Source organism: Chironomus tepperi, unplaced genomic scaffold (assembly GCF_022539635.2).
Source record: "Chironomus tepperi strain 1889 unplaced genomic scaffold, CSIRO-AGI_Ctep_v1 contig_349, whole genome shotgun sequence".
In the NCBI taxonomy this organism is placed as follows: domain Eukaryota; kingdom Metazoa; phylum Arthropoda; class Insecta; order Diptera; family Chironomidae; genus Chironomus; species Chironomus tepperi.
The window spans coordinates 521,869-537,031 of NW_027226471.1; the positions used below are offsets into that span (position 1 = coordinate 521,869).

At 32.1% G+C, this 15,163-nt stretch overlaps 1 protein-coding gene across 1 annotated transcript; it reads left to right on the plus strand.

Moving 5' to 3' along the window:
* The first annotated feature begins 154 nt into the window (after positions 1–154).
* Positions 155–5,345, plus strand: LOC139094013 (uncharacterized). Its single transcript, XM_070644880.1, has 9 exons — positions 155–238; positions 1,050–1,222; positions 1,279–2,143; positions 2,202–3,134; positions 3,191–3,540; positions 3,596–3,797; positions 3,866–4,126; positions 4,183–4,989; positions 5,049–5,345. Exons 1-9 carry the CDS (start codon positions 199–201, stop codon positions 5,231–5,233), a joined length of 3,816 nt encoding a protein of 1,271 aa, XP_070500981.1. The 5' UTR covers positions 155–198; the 3' UTR covers positions 5,234–5,345.
* The last annotated feature ends 9,818 nt before the right edge of the window (positions 5,346–15,163 follow it).

Here is a 15,163-nt window from a genome sequence, read left to right on the forward strand (position 1 = left end):
AAATTTGTAAGCATGTGAGAAGCACGCGATCGCTTTATAAGAAAAAAATATAAACAGAGAGAAAAGACGCACAGTAATTCTCTCACTGTCTTATCATATTGTGTAAACATTCTCAATAATTTTGGCTCTTATAAAATCAGGCAGAATACTGAACATTTTCACTTAAGCCAGTAACGCGAATAGAATAAAGTGTAAAGAATGGAAGTGATTTTTACAATAAATGGAGTGATCCATAAAGGTAAATATTATTAAGCAATTAAGTATTTAGGAAATGATCAAAATTAGAGTTTGATGTCAATGTAATATGAAGTAAGGCTTAACAATATCTGAATTATATAATTTGATCGGTTTTGGATATTTTTTTAAAAAATTTGTATTGATGCTGGCTGATTAAGTTAGAGGAATTATAAAAGTTTAATGCAATAATAAGTTGAGTTTAGGTACCGAAAAACATGTGAATGCCGTCGTTTCTCATGTAAATTAGATTTGATTAGTTCTTTAAAAACTTTTCTTTGTTCTCAAATAATCCATTATGTAGCTCTTCTAATTGACCTTGAACTCCATTTCCCAAAATATCATTTTCAACAAGCATTGAAAGTTGTCAGCAACAAAATTGTATTGAAAAGTTTGGAACAGTTTTTTTAAACACAATAAATTGTCCATTCGGTATTGTTCCCGACAAGCACACAACTTTCAAAAATACATCAAAATTCCAAAATAATTCTAAAATTGCGGAATAGTGGGCAGTTTGATTCCATTAGCTTGCTAGATTTGCTTAGAAAAACAATTAACAAAAGTTTTGTGTTGGATCGTGCAACGTGGAACTTTTTACGAGATACATCAAATCATTCAATCAGCACTAAACACTTGACATTTAGATAAGAAATAAAAACAGGTTTCCCTATCGCTATCAACGACTTATTGTGATTATATTTAGACAACATACCATAGACAATGTGCACACTTATGAAAACAAAAACAAAACTAGAAATATTTTATCAACAGCTTATGACTAATCAATGTGATGCTCTATGTTTGTTTATATTCAGTTTCACCGGCAAGCGTGCCTCTTGATACGTCATTAACTACGTATATAAGAGAATACGCGCAGTTGAAAGGGACAAAGTTTATGTGCTTGGAAGGTGGATGTGGAGCATGTACTGTTACTTTAAAGGGAATACATCCAGTAACGAAGGAAGCAGTGTCATATGGCATTAAATCAGTATGTAGGAATATTTTAAAATTTTGGACTAAATAGTAATAGATTTAGTTATTTAGTGCCTTCAAAATGTTTATTCCTGTCATGGACTTGACATCACGACCATTGAAGGCATAGGAAGTACAAAAGATGGAATGCATCCAGTTCAGAAGAGATTGGCTGATTTAAATGGAACTCAGTGTGGATTTTGCTCACCTGGCATGGTTATGAATATGTATTCCTTGATGGAATCCAAAAATGGAAAGGTTACAATGGGAGAAGTAGAAAAATCGCTTGGTGGAAACATCTGCAGATGCACCGGATATCGTCCAATTTTAGATGCATTTAAATCTTTTGCTGTTGATGCTGAAAGTAGATTGTTGGATATCTGCAAAGATATTGAGGATTTAGATGGAGTAAAAATGTGTCCAAAATCAGGCTCACCATGTTCAGGCAAATGCAGTTCTTCAAAACTCGTTGAGAACAATACAATCAGCTTCTTTTTTGAGGATGAAAGAGAATGGCACAAAGTTTACAATCTGGAGCAGCTTTTCAAAGTTATGGGGACAATCTCATATCGTCCATATATTTTGATCGGTGGAAATACAGCGCATGGAGTCTACCGTAGATCACCAGACCTAAAAGTTTTTGTTGACATTTCAAGTGTTGAAGAATTGAAGAGACATGCCGTGACTGAGAATTCATTGGAAATAGGAGGTGGAGTAACGATTGCAGAAACAATTGAAATATTTAAGAAAGCAGCGACTGAAAATAAGAAGTTTTCATACTTGAATGATGTTGCTAATCATTTTGAAATGATAGCTAACAATGCAATTAGGAACGTTGGAACTCTTAGCGGAAATTTGATGATGAAATACAATAATTTAGATTTTTCATCTGATGTTTATACAATCATGGAAGCAGTTGGTGCCAAAATAGTTTTATGTAAGTAAAATTTATATCCTAATCTGACCATTACATTAATCTATATTAACTATCACAGTGTCTGGAGCTGAGGAAGAGTGTACACCATTACTTCCATCTGACTTCATAAATTTAAGTATGAGAAGAAAGGTGATTGGAAAAATTATTTTCCCGGCATTGGATGACTCCTATACTTATCGATCCTACAAAATAATGCCACGAGCACAAAACTCTTACTCATATGTCATTGCTGCATTTTTGGTACGCTTTAACAATGAAAGAGATTCTGTTTTAAAAGCTAGCATATGTTTTGGAGGAGTAAGCGCTGACCTTGTACATGCAGAACGAACTGAAAAGTTTTTAGTTGGAAAGAATATATACGACAATGATGTCTTACAACAAACTTGCAGTAAATTAATATCTGAAATCCAACCAGAAGCTAAACTTCCACCTGCATCTGATGAATACCGAAAGAATCTAGCAGTCTCTTTGTTTTACAAGTTCGTCCTTAATACAGCACCAAAAGGAATTGTTGATCAGAAGTTCATAAAAGGATCAGACATATTGAAAAGAGAAATTTCAACTGCTAGTCAGGAATTCGAGTATGTTGAAAGCAGATCGAAATTATATAAACGTATCCCCAAATTTGACGGAGGTATTCAATGTACAGGAGAAGCGCAATATGTTAATGATTTACCTCGTCAGCACAATGAACTGTATGCTGCTTTTATATTAGGTGATAAAGTAAATGGAATCGTTCAAAATGTAGATGGCTCTGAAGCCTTAAAATTGAAAGGAGTTGTTGCTGTATATTCTGCAAAAGATATTCCAGGAATCAATAATTTTATGCCTGAATGCTTCAGTGAATTCAATACACATGTTGAAGAAATCTTTTGTTCTGGAAAACTCCTCTATCATGGACAACCTGTCGGCGTTTTAATGGCTGAAACATTTGATTTAGCTTACAAAGCTAGAAACTTAGTAAAAGTAGAGTACAGCTTTGAGAAAGAAGGTAATAATGCTCTTTTCAGTCTGGATTTAATTCACTATTTCTTTTGTCCATTCCAGATGAGCCAGTCTATCCAACAGTTAGAGAAGTTTATACAGCAAAAGCAGCTGATCGCTTACATGACATACCAAAATATTATATCAAGAGAGAAAAAACCGGAAACGACGTTAAGCATGCAATCAAAGGACATTTTGATATGGGATCAACTCAATATCATCATTATATGGAAACTCAGCAATGCGTTTGTGTCCCTAGCGAAGATGGAATGGATGTTTATTCATCATCTCAATGGATAGATACTGCTCAAATTGCTGTTTCCCAATGCCTTAAAGTTCCACAAAATAGATTGAATTTTTATGTTCGTCGTGTTGGCGGAGCTTTTGGTGGAAAAATTACTAGACATGCACAGGTACCTTAATAATAGATGGTGCTATGAACAATAATTCATAAAATATTTTTCGTAGATTGCTTGTGCTGCAGCTTTAGGGTGTCATTTGCTTAGAAGACCTGTTCGTTTGATCATGACTATGGAAGATAATATGCAGGCAATCGGAAAAAGATTTTCTGCTGTCAGTGATTATGATGTTGAATTCAATGAGAATGGAAAGATTCAGAAACTGTATCAACATTATATCCAAGATCAAGGATGCTGTTTGAATGAACCAGGTAAATCATCAAAATTTAAGAATAGAATCAAGATCCCTGATTAACATGCTCAATATTATTCTTTATAGTTCAATTCAATACTTCTGTTTATATTAAAAACTGCTACAATACTGAAAGCTGGGAAGTGACAACTCAAAGTGCATTATCTCATTCAGCATCAAATACATGGATGCGAGCACCAGGTATAACAGAAGCTATTGCAATGACAGAAACCGTTATGGAGCACATGGCAAGAGTTGTTGGAAGAGATCCTGTTGATATAAGAATGGAGAATTTGAGTGATGACAGTGTCTTTAAAACAATGCTGCCTGAATTTATCAATTCTGTTGGTATGTAAATTCTTAATTCTACACCTTACATTTTGTATTAATGTCCATATTTCTAGATTACAGAAAGAGAAAGTCACAAATTGACATATTCAACCGGGAAAATCGTTGGGTAAAACGTGGTATTGCTGTAGTTCCTTTAAGATTTTACATATTCTGTACCGGAACAATGCACGGAATAGTCTCTATTTATCACGGAGATTCAACAATTGCAATTTCAACGGGTGGAGTGGAAATTGGTCAAGGATTAAATACAAAAATTGTACAAGTTGCATCGCACATTCTTGATCTACCAATGGACAAATTTGTTATCAAACCATCAAATACGTTGAATAATGCGAATGACGTAGGAACAGTTGCCAGTGTGACTGCTGAAATTGCATGCTTTGTCGTTAAAAATTGTTGTGAAATGCTTGTTGAACGATTAAAGCCGATAAAAGAAGCAAATCCTAATGCTACATGGGAAGAAATTGTTGAGATTGCTTTCCAGAAAAATATTGACTTATCGGCTACATTTATGTACAAAGATCAAGATATGACACCCTACTACATATATGCTTCAAGTTGTGCTGAAGTTGAAGTTGATTTTCTTACTGGAAACTTACTTCTGAAACGTGTTGATATACTTCAGGATACTGGAGAAAGTATGAGTCCAGGAATTGATATTGGTCAAATTGAAGGAGGCTTTGTGTCTGGTTTAGGAATATGGCTTACAGAAAATTGCGTTTATGACAAGAAAACTGCTGAGTTGCTAACAAATCGATCATTCAACTATAAACCTCCTGGAGCTCAGGATATTCCAATTGACTTCCGTATCAAACTTGTTCAAAAGTCACCAAATCCATTCTATGTTTTGAGATCAAAAGGTAAGGATATAAGCTTTGATTGTTTTATTTTATTCATTTCTATTAATTAAATTTTACAGCCTGTTCTGAGCCTCCCAATACCTTAGCTGTCGCTGTTAATTTCGCTATTAGATACGCGATAGATGCAGCTAGAAGAGATAATGGATATAAAGACACAGATTGGTATACATTTGAAGTGCCTCTTAGTCCCGATAAAATTTTCCTTTTATCTGGAAACAAATATGAAGATTATAAACTTAATTGAAGCATAGGGATATCCGGTGGAGGGATTTCTGCAATTTAATCTAAAACTACTATAATCATGTACGATAATATGTGTATGTACATACCTATTAATAAATAAATAAAACTGCATTATCGACAAAAATTGAATGCTAAAAATGTGTCTACACTAATCCTTGATCCTTTCAGGAAATTTTAGTATGATTCGAGTCTTTGCTAATAGTTCCTTTAAAAAATCCTAGATGGAGTAAAATTTCGAAGGATATTCGGAATTGATTCAAAATTTAAAGTCACGTTGGAACGTGAAAACATTTGTTATTTGAATGTATATTTCTGAAGAATCAAAGTCGTTAAGGATCAACCAAAGTTTTGTATTTTCTAATTCTAATCAGCCGTTAGGTATGAAAAACATCCTGGAAGATACTATTAAATCATTAAAATTTGTTCCTTTTGTCAATGTGACTGGAATACAAATGTAATGCTCATCATTTTGTCATGATACATTCATCATATATTAAGAAGCGTGATGAAGACAGGAAATATTATGTTGTGTAAGTAGCTAAATATGTTTTGTGTTTCCTTTGAAAAAATACTTTTCAAATGACATTGGTGTGAAAATTCACGATAGGAATGTGGTATGCCTGGCATCAGTTCCATTTGTAATGCAGGTCAGGTTGCGGATACGTGTCTGTGCTTTTTTCTCTTCCTCACTCATTTTTATTGACTATGAGTAGAATAAACATACATAGCATGAAGGTAAAATAGAATATATCACACGTATGTGTATATTTCATTACAAGTTCTGGCTTCACTTTTTCTCCCTTCCCTCGATTTTTTTTACAACTCGAAGCACTTTCACAGCACTTTATAGAACGATCTTACTCAACACAAAACACATCTCGTCGGCGATAAGAATAAAACATTTTGCTAAAGATAATTTCCTAGTACTGACGTCGATGCACGCTCCTCTATTCATCTAGACATTGTATTAAAATGTTGGGGGTGTAACGACATCAAGTAAAGTAGATACAAATTTATATGCTATGCATTTCTCAACATCCTATCCTTCTGTGTAATCTGTAATGTGTCTATCCACAACTGAATCATGAATTACTCTTTTTATCCATGTGATGTATCATTTTACTGTAATTGACATGCATTTCGTGAATTTTTACTAACTACTTGATGCTCCTGTTTATTTGACCCTTTGTTTTGGACATAGTATGCTATTTTAATTAATTTTTGTTTATGCCGTGCTCTTTTGAGCTTTGTAAATTGATTTTAGCTAAAAAGTTTGGTATTTATCAATTAGTTTATGCTTAATGAATTGTTTATAGGATACTCCTTATTTATGACTTGAGATGGCTCGGTAGCGAAATGGTTTCGTACTTTGGTACCTAATTATTGTGATGCCGATCAAGCGGTCATGGTTTCGAGGGTCGATAAGGTCGTAACGCGTCTTACAGTCTCTCCCACTGTACTCTAAAGACAATAAGCTGACAATAGCGTCATCAAGTTGCGCGCAGTTATTTTTAATTCCTTAAAGGCCATACAATTAAATGAAACATATTCATCAGAAGTCAAAAGTTTTGATAAAGCTTAAAAGTAATGCATGAAAAGTAATTAAAAAAGTTAAAGAACCCAGGAAATCTAAAAACAACTTTTCTTGAATTTATGCCTTTCTGATTTCTCCTCCATCCACTTCTGAATTCAACTCATTCATAAACTAAATTTTTCCTTTTTACTCAATATCATTTGCTTTTCATCGTACGTACGTAAACATGTTTAAGTGTTATGAAAAAGTTTTTCTTTCTTCCTTTCTTGTATTCATCCGCACATCGCATATAAATTGAGACATGAACATATATACACGTGTGAAAATCCAACGGAAAGAAGTAACATAAAAAGATTGGTAGGAGCTATGAAGTTTTTCATTTAATGACTTTCAATGTATACGAGTTTCAATTTGATTCAATTTAGTCACTGAATGATCTGATGTGTATCTATGTGTACATAAAAATAATCAGATTTAATTCGCTCTTTACAAGATATTGTGTATATATACTTAAAGGGGGAAGGGTACGAATGATAGAAAAAGAAAGATTTTATTAATTTGTAAATTAAATTTGACTCTGTTTCTTTGATTATCTTTATCTTGAGTCGTGAATGGTTCGGTGATGGAATGATTCAGTACTTCGGTACCTGAAGATTATGAGACCGAACAAGCGCTTGAAGGGGTAGTAGGGATGACATGAGTTCAGGACTCTGCAGAATACACTTTTTCACCTATCCCATTTTGAACCGTATGCTGTGGAAACGCGACCTACATCCTCCTTTTGTAAGCTAAATACAATAAGCTGATAAAAGCGTCATAAAGGAGTTATTCTGATCCAACTATAAACTGTCAGATACACCCTCTTTTTTGTAAGCTTCCGAAAGTCATTAACGGAATGGTTCCGATTTTCTTTAAACTGTAAGTTTCCTGAGTGTAGTGGCTCTTTAAAGTAACGAAATATATTAATTTGTTTCAAATATGATAATTTTGTTAGAAGAATTCATTAAGAGCAGGAAAAGTCAACTCCTCCTACATATTTGATAATTTGTTTGAAGAAATTTTATTTAATCATCTTAATTTGATTATAGCGTAATGAGCTATTTGATGTATAAAGTTTACTGTAATTGGAATTATATCAACATCATTGAGCGTTGTAATTAAGTGTATCTTAATACGATTTTAAAGTCTACTAAAATCCCATTAAATGATTTATGCTTAAAGTTCTCTGATACAACACCAGTTTTTATCTCTTTTAAGTGTCATTTTGGTGTCTTGAGTGAATCATGAAACATATTGAACTCAAATAATGACTTTTTTTCGTTCTGTGGAAGAAAAGAGAGATGAAAGGAAGAGGAGACATGATATCTTTTGACACAGCACAAATGCTAATTTCTCTTGCTTCTCTTCCTTTTCATAGTCCCACAAAAGAAAAGTTTAGCCATAAAAATTTTTATTGCTTAATTTCTTCATTTTCCCTTTTCTTCTCATGTGTTTTGTCTTTCGAAACTCGCTGTTGTTCGCCAAGGAAATCATCATCATCATAGCAAAAAGGAACCAATTTGTGCAAAAATATTGCATAGCGAGCCAATTTTTATACGACTATATGCAGTATGACATACAATAACGAAAAACTTTGTTAATAATTTCATTTCGTGGTGCATTCTAGGTTGCACCTGCAAAGCTAAGGGGAAACATCTCGGATGGTAATTGTGGTAATAAAAATTTACAATGTAATGATAAAAAGTGTATATATACAGACAGTCTGTATTGTTGCTGTACTTATATACTGTAAGTAATGCTGGATGAGAAAGAAATTTTTAAAAAAGCATAAAATTAGCTGTGAAAATATAAATTTACATATTTTAAAATTCTATTCAAGAGCACAGTGGGGTAGCGAGTTTTATGGATTGTTGGAATTGCAAGTAGATAAGTCATATTAAGATTAAGATTGGGGTGTATTTTATTTTGGAGTCGTATCCATTAAACTGAATTGATTCAATGACATTTCACATCTCCCCCTTGTTGTAAAAGATGTGAACAACCTTTTAATATTTTAGCTGATTCTTTACACCAATTAGAACTAATGCTCGTATGTCATTGAAAAATTGTGATCTCTCTAGATCAGTGGTGGACAACTTATTTACCGCGACACATTTTTTTTTAAAAATTTCATGAACCGAATGCCGTCTTGGGTTTTGGTCTTTGACTCGTCACCAAGGTATGCCGCGAAAAATAACAGGTTGACCACCACTGCTCTAGATTAAAAAACTCAATAGCTTTGGATTTTTCTTTTACGGAATTGTGAGCTTTTATGAATATTTTTACAGCATCACAGATGTTCCAAATAATTTAAAAATTCATCTCTTACTTTATAATAAAATAAGACATGACATCAATGCAAAGGAAATCCATAAAAGCCACGGAAGTCTTTCTAAAAATAAATTCATCAGACTGTAAAGCAATTTGCCTTACAATTTTCAATTTTCCAAAACATAAAATTGATTCCATAATCGCAAAATTGATATTAAATTATATCAGACTTAATGTGTGTTCGTGTGGGTGGTAAGTTTTGATGATCTCGGTAAGGCACAAAAAAAGAAAAAAAAAATTAAAGACAGTGAAAAAATTTCGATTATCATAAAAAACTTTTCTGTTCTTCTCTCTTTGACTGTATATTTATGTTCACCAACATAAAAACTTTGTCATTATTCTCGACTTATTCTAAATCGCCTTTTTGTATGCCTTTATGTATATATATGTATATATTTTCTTGTAGTTCCCCAAAAAGCAATTTTAACTGCCAATATATTTCTTTTTTAACGTTTTTAGATTGCAAATTATCTCGCATTAAAATGAAATAAACGACACAAATAAAAAACGAGAAAATAATTTTATTTATGGAATCTGATGGTGCCATTACCTGCCTGAAGAAAATAAAGTGATTGTAGAGAAGTCGTAGGTTGTCGGAACTTAAAAAGCATTTTCAATAAAGTTCAATGAAATGCAAGTAATTGCATAGTCCGAGCAGCACAACATGTTCGACAACATCGCCGTATATACGGTAAGACATGAAGTTGCTCAAATGGGAACCTCACTTCTGGTTTCGAACCATCTGCTGCTCGAGTAACGTAGTTCTTATCACATTGCTAGTTTAATTTTCAGTCTAAAATTAATTGCGCTTTGTATGAAAAGATAATCATGTATGAAACCTAGTTACAATCATCCTACCTGATTCCTGGATATGCTCTTTCACTCCTAGTCACTCAAAGTGAGTGCATATGTGAGATTTTTCATAAGAGCACACCGTACACATTTGCTGCAAAGAAATGGCACTAAAAGATCGATGAGAATAAAATAAAAGAGTTTTGCTGTTTAAAATGACATTAAAACTTATTTTCTATTGAAAATAATTGAAAAACTCTGTGGTTATATGGAGAGGAAAATTCATGAGAATAAAGGAAAGTCTGCAAATAAATCCTATAATTGTAAATAATGTCTCGAGAAAATATTTGCTTCTTTTTTCCCCAAAATATATGAGATGCAGTATAGAGAAGCTGCAACTATATTTTACTATATTCCTTAATCCAGTTTTAAGTTTTGCTATTTTATGTGGAAGTAGCAAATAATTTTATAAGATAGGACAGTAAAGCAATTTATGATGTGAATCTCGAGGCTATGAAAGTCTTTTTTATTTTTTTTTCTCAAAAGAACTCTTGTCAAGCTGTGAGTCATAAAGTAAAAGTTTTCATCATTTTATGTATGAGTTTTGAAATTGAATCTAATGGATGAGAGAAAAACTTTGGCTAAGACTTAAAGCAATGACTTTAAGAAGCTTATGCTGATGAGTTTTCACCAGTTGTTTAAAGAATGATGAGGTAAAGTTTGTAGCAACATGAATTAGAGAACAACAGTTTTGACTACATTCATTTTTAAGGGAACTCAAATAAAATCGAAAGTTTAACTTGTTTTAAGTATATCCACGTCTTTCAAATAATTAATAATTGGATCCATCAAAATGAATTATGTGTTAATATAGAAGCAGGTTTTATGAGCTTTAGAATCCATGAAAAACTTTTCTTCATTCAAAATCAAGCAACTTTAATCTTAAATTCTTTAACGAAATGGTCGTTCACGTTTACGTTCAGCGGGGGGCCATAACTTTGAACATTCCAAAAAGTTTGTTTTGACCTAGAAAATCTCGAATTTAGATTACTTCCGCATTTGATTGTTTGGAACTTTTCGGTCAGCAGTTCTTGAGCGACACAAGTGAAGAAGGCTACGTCATGGAACTTTAAAGGCTCCGATAATCCTTTTTATTTACAGGACATTTATGTGTGTTAAGTCCGTTTAGGTTTATAAAAATGCGCTTTAATTATGATACACAAACTTTCATTATTTTAATTTTCCGGTTAAGAAGAATTTTCCCTTTCAGGCTATAAAGTGTTTCAAAAGTAGTTTGAATTCTTTTTTTCTGTTTGAAGCTATCCTTTTCTAGCTACTTAGAAATTCCTCTCGGAAATATTTATTTGAAATTCAAAACTCGTCTCCATTAACATCCTTTCAACATACAAATAGCATACAAAATAAAGCTCTTCAAGCACTTTTGTGGATGAAGAAGAAAAGAAACTTCTACCTATTTTAGCATATGCTTGATGTCAATGTGATTGTCTGCAACGAAAAAAAAAGAACAAATTTCCTTCTCCTACCCCAAAGCTATCAATCGTATGGTAAGACTACCAATTTTGTAAGGGTTTGGTGCTCAAAGCTCTTTGATTTTTTCTTCAAAAAAATTTTATTTAAAAAAGTTAAAAGCCATTTAACAAAAAGGAGAAAAAATCGCATAAACAGTTTGTTGAAAATATTTTCATTCTTCTTCCTTCCATTCTTTCCAATTTTAACTTCGAATCTACATAAAAAATGTATTTTAATGTATTTTTTTTGTTGTTCCTTTCGTTTTGCTTTGCTTTACTAATTAAATTTCATTGTAAAAATCTGTTCAATTTTCACAACCATAAAAATAATGATAGCATAATTAAATGTTTTTCACAGCCATTGTGGCTTCATCATCATCATGAGGGAGAGATGAAAAAAAGGGAAACAAATATAATAAAAATTGAGCAAAATGAAAAAAAAAAACCGCAATACGTACATTTTAATTAAAATTGAAAAAGGAGTGTGCTGGAGTATGGGACAGACCAAAAAAATTTTCATAATGAAAGGTAATTTAACATTTTTCCCGTGTAATTCTTACGAGATTTCTCATCAGACTTTCATTATGATTTCTCTGTATTTTAAATCAGATTCTGAATCATCATTATTGACATATTAAATATGATATTGGAAGCTTGGATTGTAAGGATGGCAATTTTAACAATTAAAGATTCATTCAAAAATGACATAATTTAAAATAAATCTTTTGAATTTTCGAAAGAGTGATATATATCATACATATCTGACAAACATATTTCAGATAATGCGCTGCGCACTAAACACATAAATGAGGACTCTGACCCTTTATAGTATTGACCACCTGATTGACCATTATCAATGGAATTATTTCTCAATTTAAATTGATTTTGATATCCAATACACAATAATAGTTAAACACTAAAAAGTTTACACTTAAAGTTTGTTTGACGGGGTACAATTCTAGTTATTCATATAAAACATATCAAACCACACAAAAGCTCATGTCCACCTACATTTTTATTAAAAAGTTTAAAAAATATATTTATTGATACGGTATTAAGGGCGAAATGACCTTTAACTTTTAACTTTATTTTAAATACATGAAACATGCAATCCTGTATATTCCTGTTCAGTGAACTTAAAGATGTGAAATTGTTCGATGGAGTTAAATTTTTAATTTCGATGCAAATCGAAAAATGTTTCTGTATAAAATAATCTGTAGCATAAAATTCCATAAAGGTGTGGCGTTTTTGAGACAGCAAGCTCTTATAAGGCATGAATTTTTATATCAGCTCTTTCACCTATTTTTAAGGAGTATAAGAAGACGATTTAAACCTTTATAAAGAGTTGTTGTGAGCACTTGAGTTTGTGGATTTACAGGACATCAGTCAATGAGCCTTAAACGACAAAGAGCTAGATCTGGACTAGAAATTTGAGAAAGTTATAATCTCAGATCTAAATCTTTAGATCTCAGAAAAAAAGCATCAAATTTTCAAGCACAAGAACGCCAAGACAACTCTGTCTTGCACAAGAAAGCACAAGAGCTAGACTTGATTTTTATTGCTTTTTATAACTACTTAACTGTATCGATTCAAGTCATATCCTGTGTGAAATAGAAGAAGAAAAAATTTACATGCTTCGCAGCTAGAATTGGAAGCGAATGTTTGAAAAAAAAAATGTATAAATTTTGTATTGAGATCGTGTAGTATTAAAAGAAGATGAGAAGGAATTAAGAAGGTGCATGTTAAAAATTCGCATAAGTAGCGGAATGAGTCAAGGGTTTGTGTTATTCTATGCATGTTCCATTATTCCCGTTTACTATAAGACGTGTATCGACATGAAGGAAGTATGAAGAAATTTAAAGCGGAACAAGCTGAATTTCTCCTTCTCAATCTCATTTTACAATTTGCTTGAGAGTATGTATAGTCATGAAATATCGTTGTACAGGAAATCAATGACATGACATTAACTTCTTGTCAATGAATTTTAATAACATCGAGATTTAAAAGACGAGTATAGAGAAAATCTATTTTATGGAATTTAGCATGTAGATACATGTTAAGATGATTGAGTTTCCAATGTGTATCTTGATTCTACCTTCATGTATGATAAGGCAGTAGAAATTTTACAGCATCTTTATCTTTATAAATAATTTGTTGTCGTTCATATGAAACAATTTTTCTATTTTTATACCTTAAAGGATTGTTCAGGCATTACGTCACTTAAAATGAGCATTACTATTCATAAAATTAAGGCAAATTGCTCTAGTTCTTATTGCTTTTTATCAAATTCTAATAATCAACTCAAAAATATTTCTCAGTATGACTTAGCATCATACCATGTTCTTGATGTATACACGTTCTATGAGTGAGCAGGAAGTACTGTAAATTGCTTGCTATCAAATGACAAGGTTTTAATATCCTTCAGATCAAGTTGAGCTGTGCTGTTGTTTTGCTACTTATTTCTCTTCATGGTATTCACTAAGATCCGCTTCACTCTATGCATATGAAACAATAAAGAGATTGAGCAAGGAAAAGGAACTTATGAAAATGTTTTTAGTCTTACCATGTTGAAGTTATGGCAAGATTCAATAAGTGTGGATGATTTAGAAACTGATAAGTTGTCGTACCTGGTGCCGAACTCGAGGATAGCTGAGTATCCATTTTAGCTACTTAATAACTAAAACTATACTAAAGATTAATGTGTAGACATGTATAGAATACAACGTATCATGATGATGATGATGAAAATATTTCATATTTTAATTAAGCTTGACATATAGATACATTATGAATGATGTTGAGAATTAAGAAGAAAAGTTGTTAAAGGAGGATTATGAAAAGCATGAATTTCATCCTTAATGAATGAGACGAAAGAGACTGACGATGGGAAGAAGCAGCGTATGCATGTAAATTGATAGTGAAAGAGAAGGAACATAAGATTCTTCTTACACTATTTTCCATGTATATTCAGTACAGCTCATATTAAGCTGATTGCTTACATTAAGAATCCTTTAAGTATATTTTAAAGTTTTATCGGAGAATATTTTAAAATGCAGTAAGGCGTCAAATAATCCATGAATGTTTGTTCTTAAGCTTCCATTCACTTCCATAAGCATATTATATGTTAATGTCATGCCATTACTTACTAAAGTACGCTTCTTAAGATACAGACAGGATGTACGTATTTAGTAGGGTAGTAGAAGCACAACGGCATACATGATACATTAACAAGATATAAAAATATCTTATTAATACCGTCAAGTGATTTATAGAAAAAACAGGTGCTAATGAAGTTTGCATTTATTCAACGTCTTTATTACTCTATAATGTTCTTAATTAATTGAAGCTGACGCGCTTCATTATTAAGTTTTATGTTATCTACAGAGTATTTTTAGTAAAAGCTATACATCCATATGAAATATATGATAAATTTTCTATTTGATAAGATTCTCCTAGCTCAATGGCTTGGAAATTATAGATGACTTGATTCTGCGATTAAATTATGTCTTTACTGTATGATACTTTATGGGAAATGCGTCACAATTATGTGTAATGCGAAACTCTGAGATTTTTGACATAAATTTTGGTTGCTATAAATCTAAGCAAAACATGCTTGTGGAAATCTATAGGTACAAGTTTGAATTCTGTTGATAAATTCCTGGATCAAATTTTAACTGACTGTAAAATAATTAAGTAAACTCCGAAA

What these genes read in the sequence shown, in the direction of transcription:
- LOC139094013 (XM_070644880.1), top strand. Translation starts at nt 199, where the DNA reads ATGGAAGTGATTTTTACAATAAATGGAGTGATCCATAAAG. An exon ending in TGGTGCCAAAATAGTTTTAT is followed by an intron (nt 2,144 to 2,201) that starts GTAAGTAAAATT and finishes TAACTATCACAG; the next exon opens with TGTCTGGAGCTGAGGAAGAG. An exon ending in AAATTACTAGACATGCACAG is followed by an intron (nt 3,541 to 3,595) that starts GTACCTTAATAA and finishes TATTTTTCGTAG; the next exon opens with ATTGCTTGTGCTGCAGCTTT.